The sequence below is a fragment of the Siphateles boraxobius genome, unplaced genomic scaffold (assembly GCF_051911475.1).
Source record: "Siphateles boraxobius isolate OS27281-9 unplaced genomic scaffold, OSU_SipBor_1 41, whole genome shotgun sequence".
NCBI lineage: Eukaryota > Metazoa > Chordata > Actinopteri > Cypriniformes > Leuciscidae > Siphateles > Siphateles boraxobius.
This window is the reverse complement of record NW_027509042.1, coordinates 10,881,403-10,896,975: the sequence shown is the minus strand read 5'-3', so window position 1 is coordinate 10,896,975 and position 15,573 is coordinate 10,881,403. Positions and strand designations below refer to the sequence as shown.

General features: G+C 34.5%; 1 protein-coding gene across 1 annotated transcript; it reads right to left on the bottom strand.

Moving 5' to 3' along the window:
• Nucleotides 1–52: 52 nt before the first annotated feature.
• On the bottom strand, nucleotides 53–15,381 carry itgb7 (integrin, beta 7). The gene is made up of 16 exons (XM_077198350.1): nucleotides 14,994–15,381; nucleotides 13,090–13,138; nucleotides 12,905–12,984; nucleotides 7,674–7,872; nucleotides 7,220–7,390; nucleotides 6,367–6,608; nucleotides 6,076–6,231; nucleotides 5,832–5,927; nucleotides 5,179–5,268; nucleotides 4,395–4,535; nucleotides 4,098–4,288; nucleotides 2,065–2,291; nucleotides 1,772–1,979; nucleotides 1,318–1,508; nucleotides 1,022–1,182; nucleotides 53–851 (listed from the first exon to the last, which is right to left on the bottom strand). The coding sequence occupies exons 2-16, from the start codon at nucleotides 13,136–13,138 to the stop codon at nucleotides 774–776; spliced, it is 2,280 nt and encodes a 759-aa protein (XP_077054465.1). The 5' UTR covers nucleotides 14,994–15,381; the 3' UTR covers nucleotides 53–773.
• Nucleotides 15,382–15,573: the final 192 nt, after the last annotated feature.

The following is a 15,573-nucleotide window of genomic DNA, read 5'->3' as shown; positions in this document are numbered from 1 at the left end:
AATTAAATTGATTTAAATAAACTGAAAATAAAATATGAAATAAAACATGCAATTTGTTTTTAATGGCACCTTTATTATTTTTCTTACCCAGACCACGTAAAATACAAAAATAACACTATTAAACATTTTGCATTAAAGCTAATCAGACATCAATGGTAGGCCAACATGATTCACTATAGGTCCCCTCTGGAATTTCCTATGGGAATTTTATCTAGAAAATATTCTATATACAGAAAAGTTATTTTGGATCAATGAGAAAAATAAACTGTGGTTAACTTTCATGTTGTTTTCAACAACATAAATAACACAAAGTCATACCTCAAACATAAATGTTGAAGCCATCATTTAAAAAATAAATTAAACTACAATGTAAACTGGGATGTTGCTGACAAGGACTATAAGGATTTCCCAGAGGAGATTCTTGAGGGACACGTGGCTTAAAAATGCAAGTTCTCTTAGAGTTGTTTAGTTTTACAACAACCTGGACAGCTCTATTTAATCATAAGAGAAACTCAAGGCTTTTTGTTCAGCATACATATTAATAAGCATAAAATACATCACCATATTTATAACAGTCCTGTTCTCCTGTACTGCAATATTTGTATTGCTAGCTTAGAATATACATTTTAAAGAAGTTTAAATTTGCACAGTGTAAAATTTACAATAGAAAAACAATAGAAAAAAATAAAACAAGATATTACAATAACAAACTTCAAGAGATTAATGTTTCAGATTAATCCTCTTTAAGAATGTAAAATAATTTCAGAATGTTGCTATGCATTCTCGTCGTTTTGCATATGCAAAGGGTTAAGCACCGTTGTTGTGGCACCTTTGAAAAGAGGATTCTGGACCTGCATTGAACAGAGAAAGATTAGATTGTTAAATATTCAATCTGTAAATTCTTTAATTTCACACTGAAGCACTTAAACATCATTTTGTATACACAGGTTATAATTTGCAACACATTTATAGCCTAAACTGCTAAATGTGTTTAAGGAGTGTGTCTCTGTGTGCACATCACCTCATTCCATTCGGTCTGTTTCTGTGCTTTGACGAAGTTCTGATATTCTCTCACATCATACAGTTCCAGCAAGAGACGGTATATAATGATTATTATAATGCCAATAAAAGTTATGCCTGACACAGTGCTGCCAATTATAACTGTAGTCTTATCAATGGAACCTACAGAAGGAAATAAAAAAACATTTTAACATTTTAACATTCGTTACATTAATTCTGTCATACAGATACAGTATATGTGTGGTATAATTAAATGAATGATTTTTAATACATACAAAATTATATTTTAATACATACGGGGCAGGTCTGCATATCGAAGTATAATTATGCCGTTAGGATCAAGTTCTACTTCGTAGGAAATGGTATCTTGATATGTGCAATGCAGCTCATGAGTGCCATCGAGACGAGATATTTCAGCATTCAAACATTTCTCAGCGCAGACACTGGCATCATGAGTACCAGCTTCCACATGACATGCCACACATTCCCTACAGACACATTAAAACAGAAAAAGGTATTAGTCAAACACTTTTATCCAAAGTCACTTTTCATTTGTAGAACATAAGATTCAAGGTATCATTCATTTCACGCTTTAATCAAACCAATGACCTTGATGTTGCTAGCGACTTATTGAACAAACAGACAGAGGAAACCGAAATTGTGGTTTAAAGTAGAAACAAACCTACAAATGCACAACTCACTAAAAATAATCTTGAAACACAGATATCAGATCACAGGAAGAGATACTCACTTAAACTGCATGCAAGCGTTGATGAATGTAGAGCAGTGATCTCCCACGAAGCTTGCGTTACACTGACAACGGTTGCAAGTGCATTTGCCTTGACCGCTGCAAAGCGCCTTCTCAGTAATACACTTGTCCTGGCTAGGCTCGCACTCGCACGCAGAGCCCATGTAGTTTTCTTTACATTCACATATTCCACACTTACATGTTCCCTGTCCTATGACAACCACGCATAGGAGATAGTGAGTTTTGAAGACGAAACTTAAAGAAACAAACATATTAAGGCCAAATATTTTACTTACCATTACAGGACTTGCCATTATGGTTTTCACAACTATTGTCATCACACTCGCAGTACTTCCCACTGTAGTGGCCTTGACACACACATTTGCCACACTCACAGGTGCCATGTCCACTGCACACCAGAGAGCTGTTATCAGGCCGACAGGACGCCAGCATGTTGACGGTAGAGTCCGCATCGCTTTGTTGCACACACTCGCAGTGCTGACCCAAATACCCTTCATTACAGCTAATACACACATTACACACACAATTTAAGTAAAAAATGATAGTGAGACATACAAACATTTACACTTGTACAAACAAAACCAAATATTTACTTAAAAGATTATTTAAATATATCAATATGTTGGCATGACATCACATATCGTTCTGTCGCTGTTTTATTTTCTTCCTTCTGTGAAAAGGAAATGGTGATTTATACGGGCAAGTAAAAAAAAAAGCACCACAAAATAAAAAAATTACTGTTTAGCAAAATTTACTGTCTTCTTAAGCTGTTAATCACTGAAAAATTTCTTCATGTTTGTATTCAAATATATATATATTTTTATTTTTATTTATTTTTTTACTGACTGTTTACAATTCGAGACTAGCAAAATAGATTTGGGGGCTGACAGTTTTGGTGCTTTTTTTTTGGCACTTGGTAGAATAAATCACCATGGAAAACACCTTGGACAATCTGTCTAAGATCTCCTTTTGTGTTTTAATGGAAGAACAAAATAATACATTGTTGTGTGAATTTTTAGTTGAATTACACATTTCTTTATTCCTTAATATAGTCTTTAAAGGCACAATATGTAAGATTTTGGATAAAATATTAATGTTATATATTTTGTTGACTTACATTATCCAAAACTAATCATTGTTATATAGCTCAACACAGTTATTTAAATCTTATTATTTGAATCTATTAATTTTTGATTTACCACAGGTAACATTTTTGTACCATGCCTCAGAGACAACAGTTTTGTCAAGTGGCTAACATAGCAAAATCAGAAAGAGCTTTATTTATAGTAACAGTAATAAAGCATTTTCTCCACTATACAATATGTTTTAAAATGAATTGCATGCAATTTAGCAACTCAAGTCATCCAGCTTTTATTAATATGATATTCTAATATTGATCTGACTTAGGCATACCTCAATGTGCAACAAGTATCTCACACCAGCCACCGAGCTAACGCACAGAGTGCGACTGTATTTTTAGCATGATTGTTTTGACCTATTAAAACAGCGCTGCGTTACCCTACAAGTTTAATTTGCCAAATATAGAGACCTGTATGAGGAGTAATTCAGCACTTGGGGCTATTTCATTAGAATGAAATAAAATAATGTTAATTGAAATGATCAAATGGAACTGTAATAAAGTTCAGGTCTTCAGGGAAGAAGGAGGTGGACCCCACCCGGCTATATACCAAAGTAATGTTAATAAAACTTTAAAACATTAGTTCATTGTTTCCAACCCTGTTCCAGGAGGCACATCAACAGTACACATTTTGGATGTCCCTTATCTGGCCCCTTAATTTCCGGTCTTGGAGCATGGGTGTCCAAACTCGGTCCTGGAGGGCCACTGTCCTGCAAAGTTTAGCTCCAACTTACACACCTGCCTGGACGTTTCTAGAATGCAAGAGCTTGATTAATGTTTATTTGGGGTTGGAGCTAATATATGCTGGACAATGGGCCTCCAGGAGCAGGATTGGACAGCCCTGTCTCTAACGAGCTGATGTTGAATCAGGTGTGTTTGAATAGGAATAGTTTGAAAATGTGTAGTGTTGGTGTGCCTCCAGGAACAGGGTTGGGAAACACTGCGATAAGCTCATGATTTCTGCCCGAGTCCCGTCTGATTGCTTTCCATCGGCTGTGGAGGTGAAGACGACAACTCCCATGATTCCAAACTACGCCTTTGTTACTGTTTTGAATAAGCTACCTTTGCCGGTGAGACTTACATACTGTGCCTTTAATCATGACATCTGATTCTGTCACAGATTCTGTCAGCTGATGTGTAGTTCTCTGCTGAGATGCTAGGGGGCTCTACCTGCACACGCCGCATGAGAGCGTTCCTGTATTGTTACAGTGTTTAGAAGCCTCCTCTGGAGCACCACAGTCACAGTGACACTCTGTATGCACCATGATCTTCACTTCCTCTCTGATACCTTTCATTTTGATCCGAAATGTCTGAGGCTCCTTCAGACACGCAGATGCGTTCAAACGTACTTGGAACTTAATCTATAAAAATAATAAATCACAAGAAAAAACAAAACTTATTATCAGACACAACAACAAATGTTTCCTGGTTTATGATAATAATAACGTCACTGATGGTGGCGCTCACCTTCTCATGCTTGATGCCTTGACACTCTCCTTTCTCCTTCCATTCAGTATCTGCCTGATTCCCTTTACATGAAGACCTGAAGGACACATTCAGTTCTTTTGGAGCATCCTCTTGCTCCAACACCAGTGAGGACGACAAATTCTGGCCCACAAAAAAATTTATATTAAGTATGTATATAAAAATATACAGTCATGTATGAAATAATTAAAGCAAAAACATAAATATCTATGGCAAATTTTATATGTAGACATACTGATTATATGTAGTTATGTTTTTACAATAAGTTGTTTAATTTTTAGTTAAAGAGTCAAAGCAAAAATAAATGTGGCTGTCTGCAAGACTTTATGCTGAACGGTCAATTGTTTCATGCTATGATAAAATATTTTCACGTAATGACCAGTAAACTGTATAATTGACCGTTAGTTATCCTTGGCAAGCAGTTTCTTACACTGTGCTAGTTTAAAGTCTCTAATATGACTCCGCTGTCACATGATCATAGTGATGATCACATAATAAGATAATTTAAACTTAAATCATTCCATTTATGGCAATTTATTTATTGATTTAGAAAGTAGGCCATATAATAGGCACAAACACACCTACACACAGTGTCAGTTAATTTAGTTAATTATTTAACCATTAAGCAGAAGTGAAAAACAGCAGGGAAACAATGACTATTTTGTTTCTATAGCAACTTGTAATTAGTTCAAGTGGGAAGTAGGGCCAGTGCACAAGCCACTAAATAGGGTCAAAACACAGGATAGCAAATGATAAAAACACTCACCCCATAGGCTTCAGAGATGAGATCAACAACATTACTAGAGTCATTCTTTAATACACCAACCACAGACTGAGGAATCAATGCACTCAATGCCTGTGAATATATTTGTGTGTGTGCGAAAGATGTAAAAAGAGAGAATTATATTTTAATAATACATATAAATTATTATTTTAATAGATAAATTTAAATGTATACATAATGCTGTTCAAAGGTTAGGGGTCGATTAGAATTTTAATGTTTTTGAAAGAGGTCTATAAGAAGGAAATATACAAGATTCTCTTATGATCAATGAGTTTGACAGTAAACAGTAATACTGTGAAACAGTATTACATTTAATTAGTATTTTGTATTTAAAATTTATTTTTAAAATGCAATTTATTTCTGTAATGGTGAAGCTGCATTTTTAGCAGACATTCCTTCAGTCTTCAGTGTCACATGATCCTTTTATCAAATTATTCTAATATGATTTGGTCCTCAGTAACTATGTTGTGCTGCTTAAGATTTTTGTGGAAGCCATAATACTTTTTTTCAGTATTCTTTACTGCATCAATTTAATGCATCCTTCCTGAATAAAAGTATTAATTCATTTCTTTAAAAAAAAACTTACACCAAACTTTTGAACAGTATTGTACAGTATATATATATTTCCCTCAAACCTGATATGCTGGATAAATGCCCTCAGTCACAGCAAAAATGAGCTGAATATTGTTTTCCTTCAAAACTCTAGATACATGGCCCACTGATGGGTAATCCTGTAGAACAATTGAATATGATTTTTATTTTGTCTTCATATGCAAACTATCCCACTTATATTCCTCTTAAAGTTGAATTTTTAATCTTTTGCTCTTTTATCTACAACAGAAAACGCATAATGTTCATAATTAAATGAGCAACACTCACATAGGCTTTTCCATTATAGGAACCGTACTCATTAAGATGACACTGTCCATTATGTGGCTGAAAGACACCACCTAGTCGTCCATCTCCTGCCATGTGGAAAGTATCATCAGATGTGTAAACCAGAATCCGTGTCTCATTATGCCATCTAATCTTCTCCTGTGGTGAGAAAACAAAAAATAAATACTTTTTCATGTACAGTAGCTTTTCACAAACTCTGCACACAAAACATGGCAACTTGTGGATGAAATCTTTACATGTAATTCCATTCATTCATGGCAAATCAGCTCTCACCTTACAGACTGCAGCCTGCATTATTGCATCCAGACCAGCCTCAGGAGAGTCCAGGTTGCCAGAGATTTTCTGTTTGCTAACTTCTCGTTCAAACTCCTTGGCATCGTTAGTCAATGGCAGGACATTCTGAAAACTGAAAGCTGGTTGGCAGGTATCTATACGATTGGGGCAGGGGTTCTTACGTCTTTCCTTCACCTGACTGACATATGGCAACATCTCCTTATCAACAAAAGACCCGAAACCTGAAAGATGGAGAAAGGGCTTAGGATAAATGACAGAAACATAGCTCTATTTAAACCACAGCCTATTATTTAAAATTGCAGTTCAAATAGGTCTATTTTATTTGACAATTACGTTTTTCAGTTTTTTTTTTTAAATTAAGCAATAAGATTACTGTTTTTGAAAGAAGTCTCTTATACTTACCAACGCTGTATTTATGTATTTATTTAATACAAAATCATTAAAAACAGTAATATGTTGAAATATTATTACAATTTAAAATAAATGTTTTGTATTTTAATATATTTTAAGATGTAATTTTTTCCTGTAATGGCAAAGATAGATTTTCAGCATCATTACTCCATTCTTCAGTGTCACATGATCCTTCAGAAATAATTTTAAAATAATAATTTTGTGCTCAAGAAAAATCTCTTCTTATCGTTTAAAATGTAATAAAAGTTTGATAAGTTGTGAAATATGAGCAGAGTATAATAAATACATTTAATAAAGAAATGTATTTTCCAGACCTGGAAATACTAATTATGTTCTATTTATAAATAACTGTCTCTAATCTGTTAAAAATTCATCATTGGTTAGCCACATTGCTGTTAGTATTTCAGTTAGCGGTTCTCACCGATCCGGACGGTCTCAGTGATGTCCTTCAGCTTCTTGAGGATTTTCTGCCCCAGAGTTTTAATTTGCTCCAGATCATCTTTCATGGAATAGCTCAGGTCCATCAGGTAGTACAGATCTATAGGGTAACCCTGAGCCCTCTTGAACTCAATTGTGAATTCATATGGAACTCCTGCACACGTGAAATAAAAAATGATTTAGGGACTGCATTCCCAATATACTATTGACTAACAATGTTAAGGAGAGTCAAAAATATGGTTGTTTTGTGCCAATTGTTTTATATGGCGTATTGTATGTGTAAGAAACATAAGCCTGTATATCTTTGCTGTATAATATTACATCTACTGTACATATTAAAGTGAACAATTACACTAAAGTGTAAATACTCTGCAAATAGCTTCAAGCTTATGTTCCAATAAGTTGCAGCATCCTGCTGTATGAATGAGTAAGCTCACCAACTCTGAGTGTAATGTTGATATTCTGAGGTTTGAGTTGGACCACATTTTCAATATCGTTGCTGAGGTCACTGTTCTTTACATGGATCAAGGGAATTTTTCCAGGATTGATCACATTATCCTCTCTACAACTCCTAGCCTTCAGAGACTCGGAAGAATCACAGCGCCGTTCATTAGACTCGCCTGATTTCAAAAAGTCCTGCATCAGAAGGAAATTTGCATTACAAGTACAATCAGTTATAAGCAATTATTAAAAATAATAATATACAAAATATAATAAGAAAATATGTCCTTAAAAATTTGCTTAATATGGTAACATCTTTATTATAAGTGACCTACACCAAATCATGATAAGGGTCAAATAAGGAAAAAAAATAACGATTTTGATACCAATTCTTTACACATTTACAATATAGGAGATAGGGTGCGGTTTTGTTAAAGTTTAATAATTTTTTAAATAATGGTTCGTTATCCCATTATACACATTTATAAATTGTATAAATGTTTATTTAATTGATTTAATGATTTATTGGTTTTAAAATTGCACAAATTACTATATGCAATATAAACTAGAATCTTCTGAAGGCTTTAGAAATTAACTGAAATGAACTTTGAGCATACTCTACTTTAAATATAATTTCAGGAATTATAACATTAAATGGTTAGTTCACCCAAAAAAATGTAAATTCTGTCATTAATTTCTCTCATGTCATTCCAAACCCAGAAGACATTTGTTCATCTTTGGAACATAAATGAAGATCTTTTTAATGAAATCTGAGAGCTTTCTGTCCCTCCATTGACAGTCTATGCAACTACCAATTTCAAGCCCCAGAAAGGTAGTAAAGACATCATCAAAGTAATCCCTGTGACTCCAGTGGTTTAACCTGTTTTATTTTGTAATTAATTTACAAAAAATATTAATCTCCAACACGGGTTCGCTTAAAAACGTCTGCTCTCACGTCAACACAACACGCATGTGTCGTAGTGCTCTCGTGAATGAGCGTGAATCTGAGTTGAAGATTAATATTTTGTAAATAAAGTTGTAAATTATGTTTTTTTTGTGCAAGCAAAGCACTCGCGTATAGCTTCATAAAATTGAGGATTACTTTTATGATGTCGGTAAGACTTTACAATAACAGGACATGAATATACATGTACTACTACCTGAAATAATAGTTATACTTCAGCATGTACTCATGATTAGTGAAGATATGAACTAATCATGAACAAATGAAGAGCTATCCTTAACTACGACAGGAGTCATAAGGATTTATGCATGAATAACAGTAGCCTTAACTACATGTTAGTACATGTTTGATAGTGTAAGACTGGAAAAAATGGAAGAAAAACAAGGAAATTAACATTTGAAACTCTCTCTCTCGAGAAAGTAGCACCACATTCCAAGACGAAATCACAGTGAGTCAATCACCTCAGTATGTATCTATAAATTACAGGAACGTCTGTCTGTATAAAACTGTACAAAATATACAGTACACACAGACGTATAATATGCAGTATATATAAATATAATATAGCCTATACACATACACACATACATCTATCAATAAATTACAGAAACGTCTGTCTGTTATTCGCATATCTCGGTTAAAGAAGCACACATTGAAGATGTTTAGATGATGTTTAGAAGATTGTGGTTTAAAAATAAACATTCTGACATTAGAGGGTTGTGGTTTAAAAATATCTGAATATTATATTTTAGTCACGGCTATCATTTGTAGTAGCCTATTCACCAACTGTTTACCCAAGCGTAGCGTTTTCTCTGAGAAATGTTAACCCGACATTAGGAAATACATACGGTCTCGGCGACTCTCAGCACTCATGGGCTGATCTGAGGTACAGAAAGGCCCCGATCCTTTTGCTGCATTCCATTATATAGCCAGAACTCATTTCAAATGTAAACATGAGTTCACAGCGGAAATTCACCTTAATCACTGTCCCAGACTTACTGGGGGCAGAAGTTGATTTACATGGAATCATTTGCTAACAGTGGAAATTTGCATTGAGTTAACACCTTCTGACCATTTGTCTGTAAGACACACCCTTCTGTGTGCAAGATATTTCTAAACTCTTAAGAATTTTATTACCTTTTGGTTTACTTCTTTGGGAATGAGACATTTGTACCAGTCGCACTGAGACATTTCAAATGATACCAAACACGTATAAGACTGTATTCTAATTGTTCACATTAAAACCATATAGATTCTTGTGTGGGTTTGGGTGATCTCTGCAAGAGTGGGGGATGAAGGGAAGAAATGTAGATTAGAATGATTCTGAGGTGAGACTTGCATCTCGAATGGTGCACAAGACTGAGTTCAAATGGTAATTTCCTTTGTTTTCTCAGAGAGTAGCCCTCTCTTCCAGTTTTTCCAGTCTTACAGTATTATTTGAAATGTCTCAGTGCGACTGGTACAAAGGTGTAAACTTGAGTGGAAATTTCCACTGTTATCAAATGTTTCCTTGTACTTAAAGAAATGTCAACAGAAGCTTAGGGCGATTCGTAGTTCAAATCAGCCCGTGATGCTGAATGTGCTCTCAAGACACTCAGCATCATGTCCGGTTTGCATCTTTTCTCTTTATTCCAGAGCATTTGATTTTGTATTTATTATCTTTGAACTGATTATGTAATTGGCATGATACATTTACCTGACATAATAAATTGTTACATTTGGATTTATTCTGACTTACTAAATTATTTTCCCAAGTAGATTAAACAGATTCGTATGTTACTGCAAATCTGCATCACATTAGTGACGGACTAGATTCCAGTTTTGAGTGGAGCATGGGGCACACCAACTGCCATCTTAAGAGTTTCCGGCAAATATTTGGCACTAATTCAAGTGTACCTGGTTTTGTAAAGACAAAAAGGGAATTTCCGTTTAGGACCTAAATACGTTAAGTCTTATCTCTGTTTAATGTAATGTTGCTTTAGTGAAGTGTACGTGGGAAACCATGGCATGACCAAACCAAAGCTACTATCAGAGAAAGTAATATTGGTCGGCTTATATCTGTAGTAGTGGCCATGACCTCTGTCTGAAGAAAACGTTACTTTAATTCAAGTGTATACTGACAATGGGGGACTATACAAAAATATCTTTGATTAAGTAAGCGTGAATGAGACCGTCTAAGATATTAGCCAATTACTTCTGTTTAGTAACCAAAACTGGCGAGTTTGTGACCGTGAGACCCTTGTTAAACGGCCGGCGTGAGAATCTCAAAGCGACATAGTTTAATAATGAACGCATAAAATATAAAGTTAAGAGTTGAGTAGAATAATCAAATGTGTCGCTAAACTATTATATAAATGACCAAAAACCAATTGGCATTCTAACCTAAATTCAAGGTTGTGATAAAATGGAGTCAGATAAAAGTATAATTGGAATTAAATTACTTTGCCACGTTGAAAAGACAGTAACACACAGTAAACCTTCACCCTATTATTGGAAACTGTCGTTGGACCGATTGGGCAGGCCTTACAATAGTTAAAGGGATAGTTCACCCAAAAATGAAAATTTACATCATGATTTACTCACCCTCAAGCCATCCTAGGTGTATATGACATTCTTCTTTCAGACGAATACAATCAGAGTTAGCCTATATTAAAAAATGTCCTGGCTCTTCCAAGCTTTATAATGGCAGTGAATGGTCGTTTCTGTTTTGAAGTCCATCAAAGTGCATCCGTACATGATAAAAGTGCTCCACACGGCTCCGGGGGGTTAATAAAGGCCTTCTGAAGCGAAGCGATGCGTTTGTGTAAGAAAAATATCCATATTTAAATCTTTATCGACTAAAATAACTAGCTTCTGGCAGACGGCCATACGCATCGATTTACGGTGAAAGAAATCGATGATCTGTGTCTTTGCTTTAGAAGTTTAGATGGCAACAACTGTAGCAGATGACTAGCCTACTATTATACTGTTGCACGGAGCTGAGTAAGAACTGATGACGGCATGGCTTGATCTTAATGCGCGCTGTCTAGTGCGTCGCGCAGCTTCGGCACACATATTTTAAGAGTTGGTGGTGTGCCAAATATGTAGGGTAGGGGTAGTTGTGAGAGCACATGCCACATAAAAGATTATTTAGGCTAATACGATAAATTAGTATTTCATGGCACGCAAATTTATATGTAGGCTACACATAAGAAAGCTCTGTCTAGGCTCTGCCCCGGTTTGTGTCGGGCGATTTATTAGTCTGGCTGTTTGATGAGAAAGAGATTAAACGTTGTTGCAATAAACTCTATAATAATAAGAATAATAACAAGAACTGATGACAGCATGGCTTGATCTTGGTTGACCAATCAGCGGAAAGGGGTGTTTTTGTCCCGCCCATGTAGAGACTGAATATTCAAGCTGTTAACCATTTTGGTTTTATTGTTTTTCCATTTGGCGGATTGGTGTGATGAAAACAAAAATAAAAATATGAAAAAACAACACAAGATTTATTTATGTTCATGAGAAGGGTCGAATATATGATAAATAAACGGTTTCTTTGGGGTTTTTTTCCATTTACAAACCAAAAACGAGGAAACAAATTATCCGAAGGTACACAGACCTTTCTGTTAGGTTGGAGTTGTGTAGGGTTAGCATTGTGGTGAAGAATAGAGTATGTGGTTAGGCCAAGAATGGGCAGCAAAAGTTCAAGGCTTTACTGAATGTTGATTAGGTGGGCTACTTGCAAGTATAGAGTGATAGACCCTTTGATGGTTAAATTAGCATTAGCTATCTATTGCTAATTAACAATTAATCATAAAGGTTTAAGTTAATAGGATGTTCATGCAAATAAACTGTATGAGGTAGCGTTTTCAATATTTCAACTGAATTGTAATTAACACGTTAGTGTAGTACAACATTTTTAAGATCTAACTGAATCTTTTAGTTAGTTAACTTTAAAAAATTGAGTTAGTTTACTTAAATATTTTGAAGTAATAGGTTTCCACAAATGTTTTGAGTATTCTGAACTTAACAGGTTTTACAATGAAGCAGCTGTTAAGTTTGCACAGAAAAACATGCTCAACCACAGGTACCACTGCAGGAAAGAGCCTCCAAAAGAGAGCACAAAGTTAAATGTGAATGCTTTGTTTCTCTGTAATCTCTTCTCTCAGTTCTCTTCAGCTCTGACAAAGTATGACATCTTCTCCATTCTGATCATGGGAAACTGACTCTAGAGGAAGGTTCAAATAAACTACCTATTGATCCATTCACATGATAACCTACCGTCTGTGTGCACCACGCACATCCAGGACTCCTTATACATTCAGCACATGACGAGTGAGATTGACAAAATGGTTCTTGCCCTAAAATGCAAATAATAAAATGCACACTTTAATAAAATCAAATATAAAAAGCATCAAAGACTTGTTTTACTTTTCTAAAAAGGCATGGATGTCTATGTGCATTACCTTGTATACAGTGAAAGAGAACTGTCACAGCTATCACAAAAGCCTTCATCTGCAGAGAAAATGTGTTTTAGATTATAATGACAAAAAGTTCATTTTGAGCTCTTAGAATATATTAGAATTATAATATGAAATATACCTTACTGATACTGTATTTCAAAGATACTGTCCATTTAATAAAATCAAAATAATACAGAATTACCAAACAAACACAGATGTTTCCATATTTACCAGATTTGTTAATCAAAACAATATTCATTTTAACTTCCTTTTTCTTTTTACACAAATAAATATTGAAATAAATATTGAAATATCTGAGGTTTTGGGACCAGAAAGACATATCCCATCTGACGTTCTCTTTTTACATTTTTACAATTGCTCTTTTGTTAAAAAACAAAACAAAAAAACAGGATTTCTACATGTACGTGACATACTATACCATATGACAGGCACATGAATAAAGAGAAACAGAACTAAATGCTACACAACTGCACTTCCACCACGCTGTATAGCCTACTACTCATTCATGTGAACATACTCAACACCAGACATCTGACAATGAGTCAGACGTTACAGGATGGAAATGTGCAAGCATCTGTAAACCAAAGCGGCAGACAGAAAGTCATAAAACCACAGTGTCACTCTTCCTCTTTATCGCTCAGCATTGACTATAGTATCACATGGACATAGACCAGATGAGAGACAACTCATTCAAAGGTGAAAACACACATTCTAGCATTCTTTCCCAGTAGTTACAATCTGAACATTCATGTGAACATACTCAACACCAGACATCTGACAATTAGACATCAGACATCAGACATCTAGGTGCAACCGTCAGCTGTTTTTTAAGTCGTTTTTTTAAGTAGTGTGTGGAAAAAAAACATTCTCACATTTTTAGGTGTGAGTTAGCCCTGTAACAGTAACGGAAACATTCAGAGAAACAGAGAGAAAGAGTGTTGTTGTTGTTTTTATTACTGTTTATATTATATATATATATATATATATATATATATATATATATATATATATATATATATACTTTAGTAAAGCAAGCATTCTAATAGACAACTGGGCTAAAAAAAATATTATTTATTTTTTTATAAATTCCAAATTGTGTAGCTTAAATAATTAAGAAAGCAAATATGCCAGAATAAAATAAAGTTTGTAACAATTACCTAATAAGGTTTTGCAATAGGAGCAATATGAGATAAAGCATTTAAAGAGCTACAAAATATGTAGGTAGCACCCTTTTAACAATATGATAGTTTGTATGTATTTTGTTTTTGTTTTCTAATTAGAAAACCTTGAAAATGTTTGGAGTGGAAGTGAGAGGGGGAAAAAATAAATCCACTTTTATTTTAGAGGTAGGCCTCTATTGTATAATGGTACTCTAATTAATGGAGATAAAACGATGTAAATGTGTAGTTACAACACGCAAGTGATGGCATAATTTAGTTCATCATGTAAATATTGGGTTCATATATTACATTATACTTGTCATGTAAACAGAAACTATTTATAACCCTTTGAAAAATCTAAATTGCCCAATTTCATATTAACAGTCTAGGCTAAAGTGTATTTAGTTTATTTATTTAGGTCTACATATTTATTGTCTACCATTATACTAATTGTTTATTTTTTTACTTCATTTATGTATTTAATTTCTTTCAAACAAAGTGGGACACCCAACCAGTAATTCGATGTTGGTCAGTATACCAGTTTCAGCCCTACAGCAACGGTTCCCTAATCAAATCCAACACAACTTGCTTTTCTCCTAATTAAAATGGTACTTTTCAAACTGTTATAAACTAAACCTGTCAACCCTTAACAAAACCAGGTCAATTATATAGAATCGAACACAACGAAATCTATTAAAAATTGAAATAATGTTAATCGTCTCTTACCGTAAATGTGAGATGTCGCGCAGAACGTGTGAATACGAATTCAAAACGTCACTGGAGGCGTCATTATAATTCTCGTCAGATTGTCTATGGTTGTGGCTCAAAATCTAATGAGCTTCCTACCTAGACAGCATATTTAGTTGCTACAGACACGTGTTTGCACAGGGTACCGCCCTATGAAGCTAAACATAAACAACAAAAAACACTGAGCGTGTATGTTATATGTGGTTCCCAAAAATGTCACCTGCGCTTATGATGTTTAGACATGATGTCTAGATAGGAAGTTCACTAGGATTTGAGACACAGTTTATCGATCACATCACAGAGGTAGGCTACCATGCAAGATCTACATGAATAATGTGGTCACTTTAGTTCACCTCTTCCTCTTCCTGTCTTATATTTTAGTTGTCACTGTGTATCTTACTTTTGTAACTTTCCCCCCACAAGCCAAATGCAACACGCTTCAAAATATTCAAATAAGATTCAAAATGAGTATTGATATTTGCAAAGCAAATGTTAATAAAGTTATTACAAACATGTTAATGAGCACTGAATCAAGAAAGACACCCGTTTAGTTTTACTA

Bases quoted from the DNA above. Each gene is read 5' to 3' on its own strand.
- itgb7 (XM_077198350.1), bottom strand. From the start codon at position 13,138: ATGAAGGCTTTTGTGATAGCTGTGACAGTTCTCTTTCACTGTATACAA. The intron at 7,873-12,904 runs GTAGGTTATCAT...CTTCTGATGCAG, and splicing joins GTGCGTGGTGCACACAGACG to GACTTTTTGAAATCAGGCGA. The intron at 1,183-1,317 runs GTATGTATTAAA...TTCCTTCTGTAG, and splicing joins TCGATATGCAGACCTGCCCC to GTTCCATTGATAAGACTACA.